Genomic DNA, 18251 nt, shown 5'->3' with positions numbered 1-18251 from the left:
AAATAATAAATTATTTATCTAAATAATATTTTATTTATCTAAATAATATTTTATTTAGATAAATAATATTTTATTTACATATAATATTTTATTTATCTAAATAATATTTTATTTATCTAAATAATATTTTATTTATCTAAATAACACTTTATTTACATATAATATATTGTTTAGAGAAAACGCGTAATTATTTATAAATAATGAGTTATTTACAAACACAATCTCTTATTTATGCTAAACAATGCATTATTTAGTGCTTTGGGCTCTCTTTTTTCTGTATCTGTAAATAATGCATTGTTTAATTTAAACAATGCATTATTTAGCTAAATAATGCATGATATAGCTAAATAAAGCATTGTTTAGCTAAATAACGCGTTATTTAGCTAAATAATGTGTTATTTAGACATCAAGAGCTAAAAGGGACATTTGCACCATTCGGATTGCCATAATTGCATGGGGAGGCATCTTGAAGGACATGTGTGGTATCTTCTGACACAGAGATCGAGACACATGCACCGATAGGCGTGTAACCTAGTGGTTAAGACATCAGCTTTCCATGTGGATGGTTCCGGTTCGAATCCTGGCTGCACCTGGTGGGTTCTGCGTGGAGATTTTACTGTTCTGCCAGGTCAGCTTATGTGTAGACCTGCTAATGCTTATCCCCCTTTGTGTGTACACGCAAGCACAAAACCAAGTTTGCACAAAAAAAGATCCTGTAATCCATGCCAGAGTTATAGAAACATGAACAAAAACAGCATGCAGCATGCACTGTGTTTTCTCAAACCCTGTCACATAAACATATTGTTCTGAAAAAACACAAACACTTTCCCTGCAAAAAACAAAAACACCATCCTTCCAAGTACATTGTACAAAAGTATGCAAAACAACACACACCAGACAGGCTTTACTTTCTTACAAAATCAAGAGCCAATACAGCAGTACAGAGGAACCCGCCTTTTAACACCCCCTATTTAAGACTTCCTCCTTTTTAAGACCTTGATTTTTTGGATTTTCAGTTCAAAGCCCGTGTAAATTTACCTCCTTTTTAAGACCTTGATTTTTTGGATTTTTGGAGGTCTTAAAAGCGGGGTTCCACTGTACTTTCATTAATTTGGCATTTGAGTGAAACGTCAACAAAAACACAGGGGAAAGCATAAGAAACACTGACAAAGTGGTACACCATTTTCTAAAAGCAACATCAGGAAGGCAAATGCGCAGTATTCTAACATGTCCAAGTTTTCTAACAACAACAAATTAAATACCAACAATGAAAACTGCAAAACAACGGACCAACATATTTCTAACACAAACGTCTACACTTCTATCCGGCCAGCTGTTCAACATAAATATGTACATGCAGATTGCACTACTCAAAGTCCCTGCCAGAAAATGTGTAAGTTCCCACTGGCACAAAACCGCATGATATGAATAACAATTATATACACACCAACAAAGAAGTCCAAGAAAAATACAAAAACACAAACTAGATGTCAAACTAGCGCTTTGAGGTGGATTTCTTGTCTGATAAAATTATAACATGGATTGGCAATTGTCTTGATATCAGGGACAAGTACAAAACATCTACACAAAGTCATTACAGGTTTGTATTGAAAATACTATCGAGTATGAAATCCCATACCAGGCATATGTATGTGTCAAAATGAGACATGTTCCAAGACTGGTGAAGGGAGTCGAGGCTGAATGCAGATACATGTACATGCATGAGTAATTATAGTGGGTTTATCAATTCTGTTTAGTTGCGAAGGAATCTTAAAAATTCAAGTGCCTACAAAAATACAAGCATACATTACCTTATGCGCGCGCACACACACACAGATTGCAAAATAAACAACAGTGGCAGCACATTTAGAAAAATAGAGTATTTTGAGCATCAAGGGCTTACACCAAGTAACACAACCTCTGCGTGAAAAACAAGGGACATCATCAGAAAAAATAAAACAATATCTATAAAATTGAACAGAGAGGTATTTTATTGTGCATAAAGTTTGGTTGCAAGTACAAAAAAATGCACACAGTTGGAAGATAAAAAACATTACACACACCATTAAACTGCATGCATAAAATCTCACTACATAGTATGCGACTGATCACAGACACAGACACACAAGCGTGTAAAATACATGAGAGAAAGAAAGAAAGCCCAAACCAACGGGTAGGTGATTGTTTACTGCATGAAAGTGGTACTTTTGCTAAAAAAAATATTGCCTCTTTCAACCAGGTACCATTTCATAATATTAACATCAGTTACAAAATCTTCATGGTATATTTCTCAATAAAGACTTTATTCTGCATTTTTCAAAAAGAGAATATCCGTGCAGATGACCGAAACAGAACATGTGCAAACTGAACATTTCACGGATTTTGTATCACTTTGTTAACATTTTGCAGCCATGCAGGTTTAACAAAATATGTGCTTGTCTTCACCAGTTCAGCTTTATACAGTTACCATGTAACCAACAGTTTTAATTTTTATCACTTTGACATGAGACTGAAAATTTTAGCTTTTCCCTTCAGCAAGAAGGCATACCAAAACAATCTATCCCAAAACATTCTGGGATTCAGCGTGCGCCTTACTGGGAGCAAAACACAGCTGACATGCAGCCACAATTACCATAAAATCCCTAGCGAACGCCCAGTATCTAGCAAATGCCCACCCCCCACTTTTGGCCAAAAGTTGGGCAGAGGGGTCACTACCTAGTAAACGCCCACCCCGTTTTTTTGTTTTTTAAATTAGTTTTAAGACGGTCGGCCTCCTTTATCTACGATATGTGCACATTCATAATGAGTGTGTGCGTGCTTATGTGCGTGTGTGTGTGTGTGTGTGTAAAAGTGAGCAAACTGTTACCCTAAAAACCACGCATCTCCACACTTTTTGGGCACCGTTTTGTGAGAAAAGCTCGTATCAACATTCATTGAAGCGTGACGGCTTCATCTGACCACGAATTCTCAATTTCTTACCAGGAACCCACTTCTGGCATCACAAAGATTCATAAAATATTGGAATTTGATTTTGTGATTTTTTAATTCAGTTCTTTTCGTTTTTCTCAAAACAACAAATATGACGATACGAGGTTTGGTTTGAACACCGACGTAACGTTCAACCATGCCGAAGCACACATCCTATACAATGACATACAAACTGAAAGCCCTGAGATATCTTGAAAACGAAGCTGCAGGCTATGTTTCGGTATGTGCCCGCGAGTTTTCTGTTGACAAAAACAAAGAATGAGAGAGTGGAGCGAACACAGAGACATAACAAAACAGCAATACGGGAAAGAAAAGGAAAAACGAAAGTTGTCCGCCAGTTAGATCTCAAGAAGTTGACCAAGGTGTGATGAAATACTTGGAAGAGGATTGAGAAGAAACTGAATTGTGCTGAACTTATTCTGAGAATGAGAAGAATCAAGGTCACGTGTGTTCTTCTTTTTTTTTCTTTTTTTGTATCACAGAATGTTGATCTTTATTTGTTTAAACAAGCGGTGTGTTTATTTTTCATTAGAATTGCATAAATCACATGGTTGTATTTTTTTTCTTCTCTCGTGAAAATGTGATGACACTTTATCTTGCAAAGGGGTGTATACCTAGCAAACGCCCACCCCCTACTTTTACCCGAAATCTGTGCGGAGAGGGGGTGGGCGTTTGCTGGGGATTTTACGGTATGACAATACAGTGGAATCCAGCTATAACGAACCCGGGTATAAAGAAATCCCTCTTTTAACAAACTGCCATTGATTTCCCGGCAGACAGCCTTCTATTTCTTACTTGTTACTTTCCGGCTACATCAAACCTTTTGAACTAATTTGCATAACGAACCCCTCTTTTAACAAACACGTTTTCATTGCCCCAGAGCCGTTTTGTCTCTAAAAGTCACAAGGCTACAACGAACTGATGTCAATAATTGTCTCCAAAGACAAAAATACACTAACACAGCAGGTGGACATCGCGTGATGAGCGAACTCTGAACAAACAGCGGGAATCACTTACCTTGGCGAAGGGTAGCAAACCTTGGCCAATTTACTTTTTTTTCTTTTTGCGACATGATGTTCAAATCCAAATCGAAAGCACTGACTGACTGATAAACTATCGCGAACTGGCGGACGCAAACGCTTCTATATTTTCGTCAATGGCTTCCGTTCAAAACATTGATGTTTCGTTTTTGGTATTCGCGAAGAAAATAAACGTCAGTCAGTTGACTTAGTACATCGGCAGCAGTTTTAGCAATCAAAGCCTGACCAATAAAAACAACTGGACAAACGTTGGCCGATTCAGGCGAATACTCTTCGGACATTTGGCCGATAGGGACATGAAAGTTTCGGCCAAAGTAAAAAAAAATCGGCGACTGGCCGAAGGGCCGACCCAAACGACACCACTGTAAAGTGAACCTTTGAACTATGCCTCTCTCTATGGATTATATTATGAAGCTGTTGAAAACATGCAGAGATTGTACTCTCCAAGGAAAGATCAATGGGACGATCAATTGAAGGTGAGTGGGAAAACTTGTCTTAAGGCCATTTAGGTTTGAAAACTCTACAGCGAATTGCTGATATAACAAACTAAAATGTATCTCCCTTGAGATTCGTTGTACCCGGACTCCACTGTACAATCATAGACTCATGCAAAGCATCCCAAATTTAAACAACAATTTGACTGCTGGTAAAACACGCATTGCTTAAAACAAAACGGATCCTTGCTCACAATTACAAAGACAACACAAGCGTCAAATGTCACCTAATGAAGGCTTCTTTCGAAACATCACAGAGAAGCAAAACACAAATTTACTTTCACTTTTTGTTTTGTTGTGCTTTCAACAGCAAAAATGTGACCGTTGCATTTGATATGGTGAGCAAGGGTCTCTTTTTTTTTAACAAAGCATTTCAAAGCCATAAAAACAGCAGCAGAACAAGGCAGCACCAGACGACGCCCTAACTCTTGGAGACCCCAGCCAGTATAGCCCCTGCTGCCGTCACGCCAAAGGCTAGCAGCAAGATCAGTATATTGCGCTTTCCCTGAAACACACATACGCATAAAATGATAAGATACATGTACTTGTGTTATTGTACAAGTAGTGGCAACAGGATACAAATACAGAAATAAACCCCTGTAAGATAAAGAGTCAAAAAACAGGAAAGGTTAAAGGCACAGTAAGCCTCCCGTAAACCATCACATACTGTCAGGCTTTTACACACAGTACAAACACCCTTCCATTTGAACGCTCACCGAACGGGAACATCCTAGGTGCCCTACGTAAAGAGCGAGCAATTTTTAAAGAATTAATTTTGCGGATTGTCTCAGAGACAATCGGACCGTGGTGCATTTTGGCGCTAGACCTAACTTTTAAAATCTAAATAATAAATTGACAGCTTGTTACACAAACATTCTTAAATCATAAAAGAATTCTTTTTTCATCAAGACAAGATCAGTACAATTCGAAGTTTTGAAAGTTTGAAAAAAGAAAAGCCCGGAAGCAGGGTCACGCAAGGTCGTGGTTCTCGTAGCAGACGACGGTTTATATACCTATCGCCAGTTCCTCTGAACAGTCAAAAGCCATCGCTAGAGTTCTTGTGAACCACAGCCGTTTGTTTCGTGCATTATGAGTCAGAGGTACATAATAACGAGCTATTGCAGATACGCTCACATCGAGTCGCATTCAAATTAATAACTGACGACTACATTGTGAAAAACGGAAACTGGATCACACGGGTTCACGATGGCTCAGGGGTAAGATAAACCACGCAAAAATATTTTTTTTTTAAATTGCTCCCTCTTTACGGAGGGCACCTAGGATGTTCTCAAGCGGTGAGTGTTTAAATGAAAGGGTGTTTGTACTGTGTGTAAAAGCCTGACAGTATCTGTGATGGTTTACGGGAGGCTTACTATGCCTTTAAGTTCATGAAACGTTTAATTTTGAACAAAACAAAACATTCACAAGAACTTCTATCTATCAACCTTTGAAGTGGATTAGATCACATATTTGTATTCCTGAATCTATTGGTTTTTGTGTGCCCTGAAGAATGCGTACCCATCAGCACTGAATAAAATATGACAACGAACGAAACTCAGTACTCTCACACAGAACAGTTGTAAAAAGAAAACAGTTCTCTCAAACTCTTTTAATTAATAAATATTACAGAGCATTTTCAATCAAATCATTACAAAGCTGTCTAAATTACAGCAAAGCAAACGTCCCTTGAACTTCGTACAGCCAAATCGCCAGAAAACTTCTCCAAAATGGCTACTTCAATACAATATAGCTTCAACTAATACTGGCCCTGAAAGATGTAATTAGGAGTGACCTACCTTGATCTCCCTGAAGATGCAGACGCCCCAGAAGAGGGAGGCGAGCGCGCCGGGCCCCGTGGTGATGATGGGGAAGGCCACGGGCTCCGACAGCGTCTTGTTGGAGATGAACCAGCAGGCTGTGGCCACCCCCCACATCAAGCCAGACGCTATGGCCGGAAGGATCACCTTGGGGTACACCATCGGTTTGTTCTTCTTAAAGACAGCGTAGATCAGGAAGTACACCGTGCTTGTCAGAAAGATCCCGCAGTACTGCGCAAACACGTAGTCCAAGGCTGGAGACAAACAACAATCATGACCAAGTTTACCAAGTGCAACACAGTACTGTGCAAACACGTAGTCCAAGGCTGGAGACAAACAACAATCATGACCAAGTTTACCAAGTGCAACACAGTACTGTGCAAACACGTAGTCCAAGGCTGGAGACAAACAACAATCATGACCAAGTTTACCAAGTGCAACACAGTACTGCGCAAACACGTAGTCCAAGGCTGGAGACAAACAACAATCATGACCAAGTTTACCAAGTGCAACACAGTACTGCGCAAACACGTAGTCCAAGGCTGGAGACAAACAACAATCATGACCAAGTTTACCAAGTGCAACACAGTACTGCGCAAACACGTAGTCCAAGGCTGGAGACAAACAACAATCATGACCAAGTTTACCAAGTGCAACACAGTACTGTGCAAACACGTAGTCCAAGGCTGGAGACAAACAACAACCTTAACCAAGAGAGGAAACGCGCTTATGAAAAGATTTAGCTAACAAAGGGAAGTAATTTGGTATTTGGTGTATCTTAATTGTCCTTGGGGAATTCTCTCAAGACAATTCGGGCTGCTATGCCTGGGGATAGCGTGCAACACCAGAATTAAGCTACCAACTTTATCTCCCCTACATGTGCGTATTCCTTATTTTCCAAGCTCTGAGGATTTATCTGTGAGCTTGGGGTCTGAATCATGTGTATGTATGTACATGGGAGTGTTCGGACACCTTGAAGAGACTGCAAAAAGTTGTCTCTTGGAAATAAATTCCTAACCAAGACCTTAATTGGTTCTAACCCACGCCGGTAACAAGGAACTGGGTTTTTTAAGGCTGGTGCGCTTATAACCCACTGAGCTACGTCCCCGCCCCTAAATAAGCGCTCTAAATATAGAAAGCAGTAAGTGAGAGTCATGTAGAACCAGCCTCCTGGCACAGAGAGAGTACAACAACATATTGCAAAATCCTTGTTCATTGATCAAATACAAAAATACTTACAATTCTGACTGGATTGATAGTACTTTGAAGATGGAATCGTATGTTGGTCTTGGATGTAAATAGAAGGAACAAAGTTGAGGCCATAGAAAATTCCTGAGAATAATGACAGGCCCAATCCTCTGAAAAGGAGAAGAGAAAAAAAGTCAAGGCACCTTCCTATTCCTGAAAGCCTGGACAGATCTGTGGGGGTAAACATGATCGCTTACACAAGAAGGAATTCATTTTTACCCAATCTTCAACACAAAAATTGACTTTCCTTTCATGTAATATTCACATTTTATCAAAATCAGTCAGCGAACCAACAAATTGTCCAAAAACTATTCCTTTACATGACATTATAAGAAACTGTATACACACACACACACACACACACACACACACACACACACACACACACACACATGCACATACACACACCCACCCACATGCATGCACCCGCACACACACAAAATCATTCTTACACAATTCTCTTGTAGCTGGGGGAGAGCTGGTCTATAAAGGAGTGATCGCTGGATGTGGGTGCGTCAGCCAGGCCGGAGTTGATGCTACTGGATCTCTGAAACAGCAGTCACACCACTGCTATTACTACTGGGCAAAACAGCAGTCACACCACTGCTATTACTACTGGGCAAAACAGCAGTCACACCACTGCTATTACTACTGGGCAAAACAGCAGTCACACCACTGCTATTACTACTGGGCAAAACAGCAGTCACACCACTGCTATTACTACTGGGCAAAACAGCAGTCACACCAATGCTATTACTACTGGGCAAAACAGCAGTCACACCACTGCTATTACTACTGGGCAAAACAGCAGTCACACCAATGCTATTACTACTGGGCAAAACAGCAGTCACACCACTGCTATTACTATTGGGCAAAACAGCAGTCACACCACTGCTATTACTACTGGGCAAAACAGCAGCATCCAAACAGATCATGTGTCAATACAATGATCCAAGTCACGCTTTCAGACCCCTACTTTAGGACTTCTACTCATCTGACACTTTTCTTTTCACATTTTCTGTGCACAACATCTCTAAACTTACTTCCCTTATAAGATTCCTCTTTTATGGCCTTTCATTTCTTCTTCTTCAGATTTATCTGCTTGGTACATGTACTTTGAAACTGAGCAGAAAATGTTACAGTGAGATATGATTGGATGCTTCAGCATATTAAAGTAAAAATATAAACTATGGTGTGCGGAAGTACATATCTGAACAGTGTTCAGAGTTTCTGACTCAGTGGTGAATTTCTATTTCAACTACACTGACTCGTTTCCCTGAATTCAGACGGTGTTGGATGTATGCACTACACATCTTTCCTGCTCTAATATTTGCAAACAGTGGATCACAGAAAACCTTTATTTTCTTTCATGTTTCTGATAAAATATTCGTTCACATTTAACCAGACGTCTACGTTTCTAAGACTGAAAGCCTAAAAACAACATGTACACATAAACTGAAACTATAAACAAATAAGCTAAAGCAAAGAAGAATCAGATTACTCTGGTGCCACAGAAGTTTGACAATCTGTTGACTGACTGATTCAAACAGCACTCACCCTTTTGTTGAATACAAGCACATCCTCTTGTGGATTTCCACCATATAAGTTTCCCTAAAAAAGGGAAACCGCATTTAAAAATAAAAAAAATACAACTATGTATATATATATACTGGACAGGGGCGGACGAGGGGGGGGGTTTCTGGGGTTTCCGGAAACCCCCCCACCCCCCCCCCAGCCAAAAAATAAAAATATTTTTGTGTGTTTTTTTGGGTTGAGTTTCAATTTTTGGGGTATTAATCAGTGACAAAATCTGCTGCCTGAAACTGGTAGTGATCATCCTCAGAATGCACCAGCTTGCACCATTTTGCATCCTTTTTTCAAAATTTTCCGGGGGGCATGCCCCTGGACCCCCCTAGCAAGCTAGGCGCTTTGCGCCGTCGGCTCGGCGCTTTGCGCCTTCACACACATATCTTCACAATATACTTTTGGAAACCCCCCCCATAAAATGAACTGATCCGCCCCTGCTGGATATCTCTAAAGTTATAAAGGGTATAAAACAGCTTCTATCTTAGTCACATTATCTTAAAACACACAAAATGCTACGTTCAGATTTACAGAAACATACTAAGCTGCACACAGTGCGAATGCGTGTGTGCATAAACAAGTACACTCATACACTGACTCACACACATGCACAATTGAAACATGAAAATAAAAGGATTACTGAATTATTGCAACATGAAAATATAATTAAAAGGATAATTACTGAAAATAAAAGGTTCATTATTGATTTATTACCCCCTCCCCTTTTTTGTGTGAATAAAATGTTCCACTCACTCTGTTTTCTGTCAGCGGCTCTCTTTCCTCATCAACCTGAACGGTCATCTCAACACTGGGCTGTGAAACCTCGTTTTTGACAAAGATGTAAATAACAGTGCTGAAAAGGAAACAACATTTTCTTTCAATAATTGTCAGATCAAACTTGACTAGGAGTTCTATACAGTTAGTTACATAGATTTGTGGCAGTATGGTGAAATATGAATTGTATTATTTTGAGAGAGAAAAAAAAGCAGAAACATACATTTTGTAAAAAGATCTTGCACTGTTTGCAAGATTCCAGAAGTACCCTGCTGACTTCTTCTTCAGCGTTCCAGAATTTTCTGGTTACGTGTGAGCTCGTTTGCCCATTTGGGTTCCCCACACTATACTCTGAGAGCATAGTCAGCTCACTCCGCTTACGTTGAGTAGGCATGCTGGGTATTTTCGTGTTTCCATAACCCACCGAACTCCGACATGGATTACAGGATCTTTTCTGTGCGCACTTGGTGTTGTGCTTGCGTGTACACACGAAGGGGGTTAAGTCACTAGCAGGTCTGCACATAAGTTGACCTGGGAGATCGGAAAATCTCCACTCTTAACCCACCAGGCGGCAGCGACCGGGATTCAAACTCACGACCTCCCGATTAGAAGGCCGACATCTTACCACCACGCCACTGCTCCCGTCCCCTGCTGACTAATCTGAACACACACACTACACGCACACACTACACACATGTGGGCGTGGATGTAGCTCAGTAGGTTGCGCGCTGGCTTTGTAGCCAGCTTGTCGGAGTCAACTATGTGCAGACTCTCTTCGGTTTCTGACCCCCCCCCCCCCCCCCCTCCAGTGTGCACACATGGACACAAAAAAGATCCCAAGTTCACAGCGAAAGTCTTAGGGCTTGGAAAACACGCATGCATTATCTCTCGTCTCTGATTATCATGATCGTATTTCGATACTTTGACGAGACAAACCCAATGCTGGTGTGTCGAAGAAGACAGCCACAGCGGGCTTGTTTGAGTCAAAGTATCACACCATATCTTCAGCGTATTACCAATACCTGTCCCAATATAGACCAACTGGTCGAAGAGGACGTTAAACCCTAATAGTCAGACGTCGATCACTACACAAACAAACACACACTTCGCACTCTTTTCTTCTTCTTTGAAAACCACTGATGGAAATCACAGCGACTGACCTTGACACTGCCAGTGCCACTCCTGCGTAGTTCAAAGCCACATGATTCGGCACTTCAGGGTCCATTCCAAACCAGCCAAACCTGATTCAGGGAAAAATATGCATTATTTTATGCAGATAAAAATCAAACAAGAGAGGCAACCGATACACAGTTCAACTATTTGGGCTTAACGTTCACACATTTTTCAAAGTCCTACATTTGGGTAATTACCGTTAATCTCTTTCGTTACATTTAGTCACATGTCCAAGGAAAACAATTTTCAAGTGGGCTGCACTTGCTCAGCCAAGAAAGCAAACTTTCTTCCATTAAATGCATTTTCTAAAATCTCGGGACTTGTGTACGTTATCCATTTTTTAAAATTACAGAGAAACTATTAAGTATAGTATCAGTTACATGAGAACTCATTCTGTTGAACGGATTTTGAGAGCCACAACCCAACAGTTAAACCTGATTTACACAGAAATAAGTTTATAACAAGAAGGGCAAAGCCCATACGACTCACATGCTTGACCTTGACCTTTACATGACCTTGACCTTCAGCTAAACCTAGCAATGACATCATACACTAAGAACTGCTTTACACATTTTTCCTACCAAAATACATGTGACAAGGTCATGCAACACAAAGCTGTTAATTCAAGACATAGGAAGTACAATGGTGCTTATTGGCTCTTTCTACCATGAGATATGGTCACTTTTAGTGGTTCACTACCTTATTTTGGTCACATTTCATAAGGGTCAAAGTGACCTTGACCTTGATCATATGTGACCAAATGTGTCTCATGATGAAAGCATAACATGTGCCCCACATAATTTTTAAGTTTGAAACAGTTATCTTCCATAGTTCAGGGTCAAGGTCACTTCAAAATATGTATACAATCCAACTTTGAAGAGCTCCTGTGACCTTGACCTTGAAGCAAGGTAAACCAAACTGGTATCAAAAGATGGGGCTTACTTTGCCCTATATATCATATATAGGTGAGGTATTAACACTTTCGCGACGGGAGGTGACTATATTAGTAATAGCGCTGCAACGCCCACGGACGGGAAGTGACTATTTTAGTATTAGACTCGTGATTGCTTCCCGGTTTTTGAAGCTTGCAGTAAATTGAGTTGTTTCCCTTGACACACTTGGTGTGCCCTTCCGCCATATGTAAAATTAGCCTGGTTTGTGCGGTTTTTTCGAGAAAAAAAATGAATCGAAGGCGAGCCTTGTCACGGGAGGAGATTCTCCGGATGTTGGATCTTGAGGACCCTGTAGATCATGATTCCGACGTGTTGTTTTCGCCTCAAGAAAGCGATAATAGCAGTGATATTGAGGAAGAAACAGTCCTGTTGTTGCTGCTAGTATGAGTCGGCAAACTACACGTGTTAGGGTGGTACTGCATGAATCTTCGAATGTGTAGTTGCAAGGGGGGCGTGGCAGCACTGATAACAATGGATGGGCCTAATCCTTTTGGAAATGTTCATAGGTGTACAGTTGGGACTTTGTTGTGAAAATGTGACTTATATTCAATATGGATTACCTAGACATCATTTGGTGAGTGTCACAGTTTTGTTTCATTTGAGTCAGGATGCTGTGAGTGAATGCGGGATTTGCTTGTTTTTTTCTTTGTACTGTCTCCTTATTTCTGTGTAGAATTTTAACAATATTTCAGCTAATTCATAGGTTTTACACCTTGTTTGGTTATAAAATTATTTATAATACTTTCTGTTAAAAAATAACTTTTAAAAAAGCAGTGGAAAAGAAAACACACAAAAAAACGTTAAAAAACACAAATTATCCCCCTTTCACCCCCCCTTTGCTAAAACAAATCGCGTGACAAACTTATAAATAGCACGACTGAACTGGGCATCCATTTTTTAATTAGTACACAAAATTTGGTGGTGATTGGACTTAATTCAAGCTTGCTAGACAGATTTCTTTACAGTTACTGTTTTTTGGGAAGTTTCTTGGTGGCAAGCTTGGGCAGGCAGGACGTTAACGCCGTGGCAATGCTAGTCACAATAGTGTTAAATCTCAAAAACTTCAGAGAAAATGTGAAAAATAGCTGTTTGTTAGACAACATTTATGGCCCCTGCGACCTTGACCTTGAAGCAAGGTCAAGATGCTATGTATGTTTTTTGGGGCCTTGTCATCATACACCATCTTGCCAAATTTGGTACTGATAGACTGAATAGTGTCCAAGAAATATCCAACGTTAAAGTTTTCCGGACGGACGGACGCCGGGACGGACGACTCGGGTGAGTACATAGACTCACTTTTGCTTCGCATGTGAGTCAAAAATGTGTTTTTGAGAGTTATGTACATGTGTCTCTGTGTGTATACGGTGTGTGTGTGTGTGTGTGTGTGTGTGTGATGTGTGTATGTGGTGTGTGTCTGTGTGTGTGAGTGTGTGTGTGAGTGTGAGTGTGTGTGTGTGTGGTGAGTGTGTGTGTGTGTGTGTTTGTGCGTGCGTGTCCATCAAAGCGTATCAATATCTGCGAATAGTTTAAGAAATATGAGGGGGAAAAAACAAGCCACCTGCCACTGGCCCATCCAGCCAGGAGATTGCTGAGGCCCCAGACACACATGCCCAGCCCCATGCCGATGGTCTTGATGATGGGCACCACGCAGATGTTTCCTGACACAATTCAAATGACAACCTTTCAAGACCATAAAAGACGTTTTAACTCTGCTGGTATTGTCAAGCGGTGTGGCAAAGTAAGCGCCCCAGACATAGGGGCAAGATTTTCAAAGCGAGGCAAATCAATAGCACGTTGCTGACTTGATTTAACATGCCATGGTGACAAAGTACTGTGTTATACAGTGTGTGCTGAATATAAAACCCTTTTCTTTCAAGACATAAACTCATAGGAGTTCACAATTCCTTGCTGATCACTGACGAGTTTTGACCTAATTCACGTGGGTTGTGTTGAGTTTAGAAAAACACACATGCTTAGAGGTCACTGCCCCCATTTCTGGGGCGCTTACTCTGCCACACCTATTGAAAATCCTGACAGAGTTATTTCCGAACATGGTCTATTGACAACAATCATGATGCTTGTTAACAAGGTAAAAACAAATCATTATGTGTATTTCAAACTTTCAACAACAACAACAAAAAGAAAAAAAAGATTGCACCCATGTTTAAACTCCTACATTACTTACAATACTTACGTCCTGAAAACTGGTTTGACCGAGTGGTCACCAATGTAGCAAAGTAGCGAAGAAACGATAAAGAAGCCAACTGATTTTAAGAGATTTACATTTGAAAAAATCTAAAAATATACCACCTGCCTTTTTCATAGTGACTTAAAAAGGCAGAAGATAGGCATGACATTTCAAAATAAAATAGCTTCAAAAAATAGTTGACTCAGTGTAGCAAAGCTTAGTTTACAGGTATGAACTTACAATGAAAGCTAGGACACCTGTCGGACACCAATGTTACCTAGTCATGACTGGTATATTTTGGTCGAGATAGAAGACACAGGGACTACAAATAATGTACTGTACTTTACGGGGAGATTTTTCTCACCATGCATGTATACGTGCTTGCGTGTAGTTGTGTCAGAAACAAGGGTGGTGCAGCAGTACCCAATCTCCATGCCACTTTTGACTCTCTGAAGTGAATTAAAATAGTTTGTTTTTAGATTTAATACGCCACTGACGCTTGTCACGGTATATTTTGTAAATGACCATGAATACAGACAGGTTTTTTTTTTTAAAGAGGCAAGCTAACATGCATACCAGTTGCCCAGATGAGGCCGCCGACCATGACCAGAGGATAGAAAGTGGAATGCCGCACTATCTGTAGAATGATACCCACCAGCCATATCCCAGCACACAACATCCACTGAAAAAACATGCCTGCAACAGGAAACAAACAAGATAACTATACAAATGTATTCACCAGAAAACAGCCACAAGAACGTCAATTGAACATGGAATGGTTTTGACTTTCATCTTCATCAGCAAAAGAACAAGAAGAAACTTGAAAGAAGAGCAGACAGAAAAACATGAAGAGAATGAGCACTACTTTTTTTTTTTAAAGCATTCCAACTTAATTCAATACACGGTGACAGTGGCAAAAATAAAGTGCACTACCTAGTATTGGAATCTAATCAAACAGTAGCTGAGTAAAAAAATAACAGGTCTTCATCTGTCCGAGCCCTACCAAGTGCCAAACTGCCGCAACACCAATGACACAAAGTTAAAATAATTTAGTGCCTTTATAACTATACATGTACCTGTCTTACCTGCTACAAGGGATGCATGCATGCCCCCCAAAAACAGTAGTCATACTCTGCCAACAGCAGCTCCCAAAAGTTCAGTAGTGCAAATTAACCCTCTTCAAAAGAACATTAGAAACAACCACAGCTAAACTACATCACAAGAACAGCCAGAGCTACAGTTTGCAGAACAGCCAAAGTAACAGAAACTTTTACGAATAAATGTTTTTACTCACCATCTCCTGTGTCAAACTTTTTCACAGGCACAAAGTTGCTTCCATAGAAAATCACCGCAATGCCAGCGGTAATGAAACCCACATATTCAGGATATGTGGAATTGTCTGTGGTGTTGTGACCAGATGGCGTGGCGTTGGTGACAGTTTCAACTTCAAACACAAGAGGTTTGTCCAATAAAGGTCCATGGTCTGTATCAGAGGTGTCTGAAGCACTAGAAGCTGCAGTGATGGTGTGAACAGCCCCCAGCAGGAGAAGACTAAGGATCCATGCGTGCTTCATCTTGCATATGAAGCCGTTCCAACAGCTGATTTGTTCTTTCACAGATGAAAAGATGACTTGTAGCCTTGTTGATTAATGACCTGGATGAAACAAACACAACTTTATAAAGATGACATTCGTAGTGTTAACACAACCCTACCAACATTGTCAATTGAAACAAACAAATCTTTAGAGAGATGACATTCGTAGTGTTAACACAACCCTAAACCAATTGTCAATTTAAAAAGATGTATACATGAATAATTATAATTAGATATATATCTGAAACCTAAGAGCTATGGTTTCAGCTACTGCATCTTATTTGTAAATTTGTAAACATGCACAGCTATAGCAACAGTACAAAGAAGTCACTTAAAATTAACGCCTTTTTCTCAGTCACTTTCATGTCGTTGTATTATCTTCTTCTTCTTCCATTTAACGCCCAGGGTCAACGTTCTGACTATTAGTGTACTTATCAGTGTACTTAGGTAACTAGCATGATACTTGATAGCAGCCAAGGCGATAATACTGTGAAGTGAAACTGAAACACTTCATTCATGCAGGCAGTTTTTAGATTCCGAATATTGGTTATACAAAACAAATAGTGTACCCCCCACCCCTTCTCTCTTTTTAATGAAGGGATTGGGGTATTAACAAATCAGCAAAAATGCTTGTAATTGTAAAGCCTGGGTTGTCTCCTGAGTGAAAAATTGGCTTCAAAATCTGCTATAAATAATTTACTGAAGTTCATTATCACATCAGGTGTTGCAGGGAATTAATCGGTTGATAACCTTGAAACATTATATTATCTCATCTCTCTCTGCAGCACATACAACTACTGGTTCAAATTATGCAAGGCTTGATGACGCACTACATATTCAACATTCTTCACCTAATTGATCACTTGACTATGGTGTGTCTCACAAGGAACTTGTCTACTTTGTAGTTGTACAGAAACAATCAATGTTGTCACTTTTAAGTTCAACAAAATTAAAGAATAATATGATTTATACCAGAAAATAAAGATGACAGAACAAGGTTATATCTTTCACTCAGTTAAATGTATGAGCGATCAAATTTTGATGTAACGACTACCTCAACTTCGACTTAATTCTTGCCTACAACATTAAGTATAGCCAGTGAGTCTCTTCACTGTCACCAAACCAAACCAAATCAAATCAAACCAAACCAAACCAAACCAAATCACACACACACACACACACACACACACACACACACACACACACACAGAGTCCCATTCAGTGACCATGCAATCTTCTCAAGAAAATTTTAGTTTTAATGATTTAAAAAACTGCAGTTACATATGGGGTACATGTGTTTCATTTATAAGTGACTAATAGCATTACTAATCGCAATTCAACTGCTCAAGGAGTCAAGCATAAACACTCTAAAAAGGTTCCAAGCGGCGTAAAATTCCTGATTCCTGATTCTTCATTCGATCTTTGCTTCTGTAAATAGTCACATGTTGAACAATTACAGATCCGCCCCTGCACATGCATACATGTATGCATGGTACACTTGTAGAGAGAGAGAGACATACATAGACGTACATTTATCAATTAAAATGAAACATACTCACGTGAATGTGTTCAATAATATGACTCACCCACAACGAGCATTGGAATTGGATCTCCAGTCATATTCCTCTTTGTATTGATCTGATTTCATAGCCTACATTGACAGTGCATGTTTATAAGTTCAACAGCGAAACGTTATGTGCATTCTACGTTTAGTGGGATTTACCTCCGACTCCCATTAGGCTAGAACGAGGATAGCCACTAAGGCACGGACAAATTACCCCATAAACTTGAAAGTAACAGCAGTAGTTGCCAGGCAAACTGTTCTCAAACATTCCTGCATCACAGGACTTTTCACCCTAACCCTAAAGTATCTTTGATTTATTACTAACACTAACCACAAATCAAAGACGCAAACTTGCTTTGAAGATCAACAGTGAAACTCACCCACGTGCAGAACTTATCTCGGACAAAAGTCGAACGGAAGACACACACTCAACAGTCATACACTGAACTGTCAAACTTCAATGTCCACCCTTTGTTTGTGTCACGTGACAATAAGTACGTTTCATGGGAAGTAACTCCGAATTAAAAATCAAAGTCAATAACACACTGCTTACCAGTGAGAAAGTTTGCAGGACAGAATATGTACAAGTGACAATCAATGTCTTTGTTCGCCGAAAACAACTGACATCATATAACAATGTTTATCGGGTGTTGCATGCATTCACGAATCAACATTCCTTAAAGGTTAAGGGAGATAAGCAGATTACAAGTGTTGTGTCGTCTGCTAGTACAGCTGTAGTACTGTACGTGGGCGTGGTTGTGCTAGCAAGTAGTTTTAAATCATCATAGTCGTCGACAGTAACTACGCATGACGGTTTTATTTCATATCAGTCCT

The 18251-nt window shown here is 39.9% G+C and overlaps 1 protein-coding gene and 1 long non-coding RNA gene across 4 annotated transcripts; both read right to left on the bottom strand.

The window, feature by feature from the left end:
* Nucleotides 1-893: 893 nt before the first annotated feature.
* Nucleotides 894-3099, bottom strand: LOC138968543 (uncharacterized). The gene is made up of 2 exons (XR_011456219.1): nt 1053-3099; nt 894-995 (listed from the first exon to the last, which is right to left on the bottom strand). It is a non-coding gene; the product is annotated as an uncharacterized lncRNA (long non-coding RNA).
* Nucleotides 3100-3383: 284 nt separating this feature from the next.
* LOC138968542 (transmembrane protein 144-like) lies at nt 3384-17967 on the bottom strand. Of its 3 annotated transcripts, none has more exons than XM_070341121.1 (12): nt 17798-17967; nt 17413-17504; nt 15554-15913; nt 14836-14955; nt 13630-13729; nt 11106-11186; nt 9925-10024; nt 9145-9198; nt 8040-8134; nt 7579-7697; nt 6319-6593; nt 3384-5027 (listed from the first exon to the last, which is right to left on the bottom strand). In XM_070341121.1, the coding sequence occupies exons 3-12, from the start codon at nt 15831-15833 to the stop codon at nt 4944-4946; spliced, it is 1308 nt and encodes a 435-aa protein (XP_070197222.1). In that variant the 5' UTR covers nt 15834-15913; nt 17413-17504; nt 17798-17967; the 3' UTR covers nt 3384-4943. The 3 variants fall into 3 exon arrangements, with proteins under 3 accessions (XP_070197222.1, XP_070197223.1, XP_070197221.1); XM_070341122.1 differs by having other exon boundaries at nt 17440-17504; XM_070341120.1 differs by lacking the exon at nt 17413-17504 and having other exon boundaries at nt 17798-17966.
* Between the last annotated feature and the right edge of the window lie 284 nt (nt 17968-18251).

The sequence above is a fragment of the Littorina saxatilis genome, linkage group LG6, assembly GCF_037325665.1.
Source record: "Littorina saxatilis isolate snail1 linkage group LG6, US_GU_Lsax_2.0, whole genome shotgun sequence".
In the NCBI taxonomy this organism is placed as follows: Eukaryota; Metazoa; Mollusca; class Gastropoda; order Littorinimorpha; family Littorinidae; genus Littorina; species Littorina saxatilis.
This window is presented reverse-complemented; position numbering and strand designations above follow the sequence as displayed.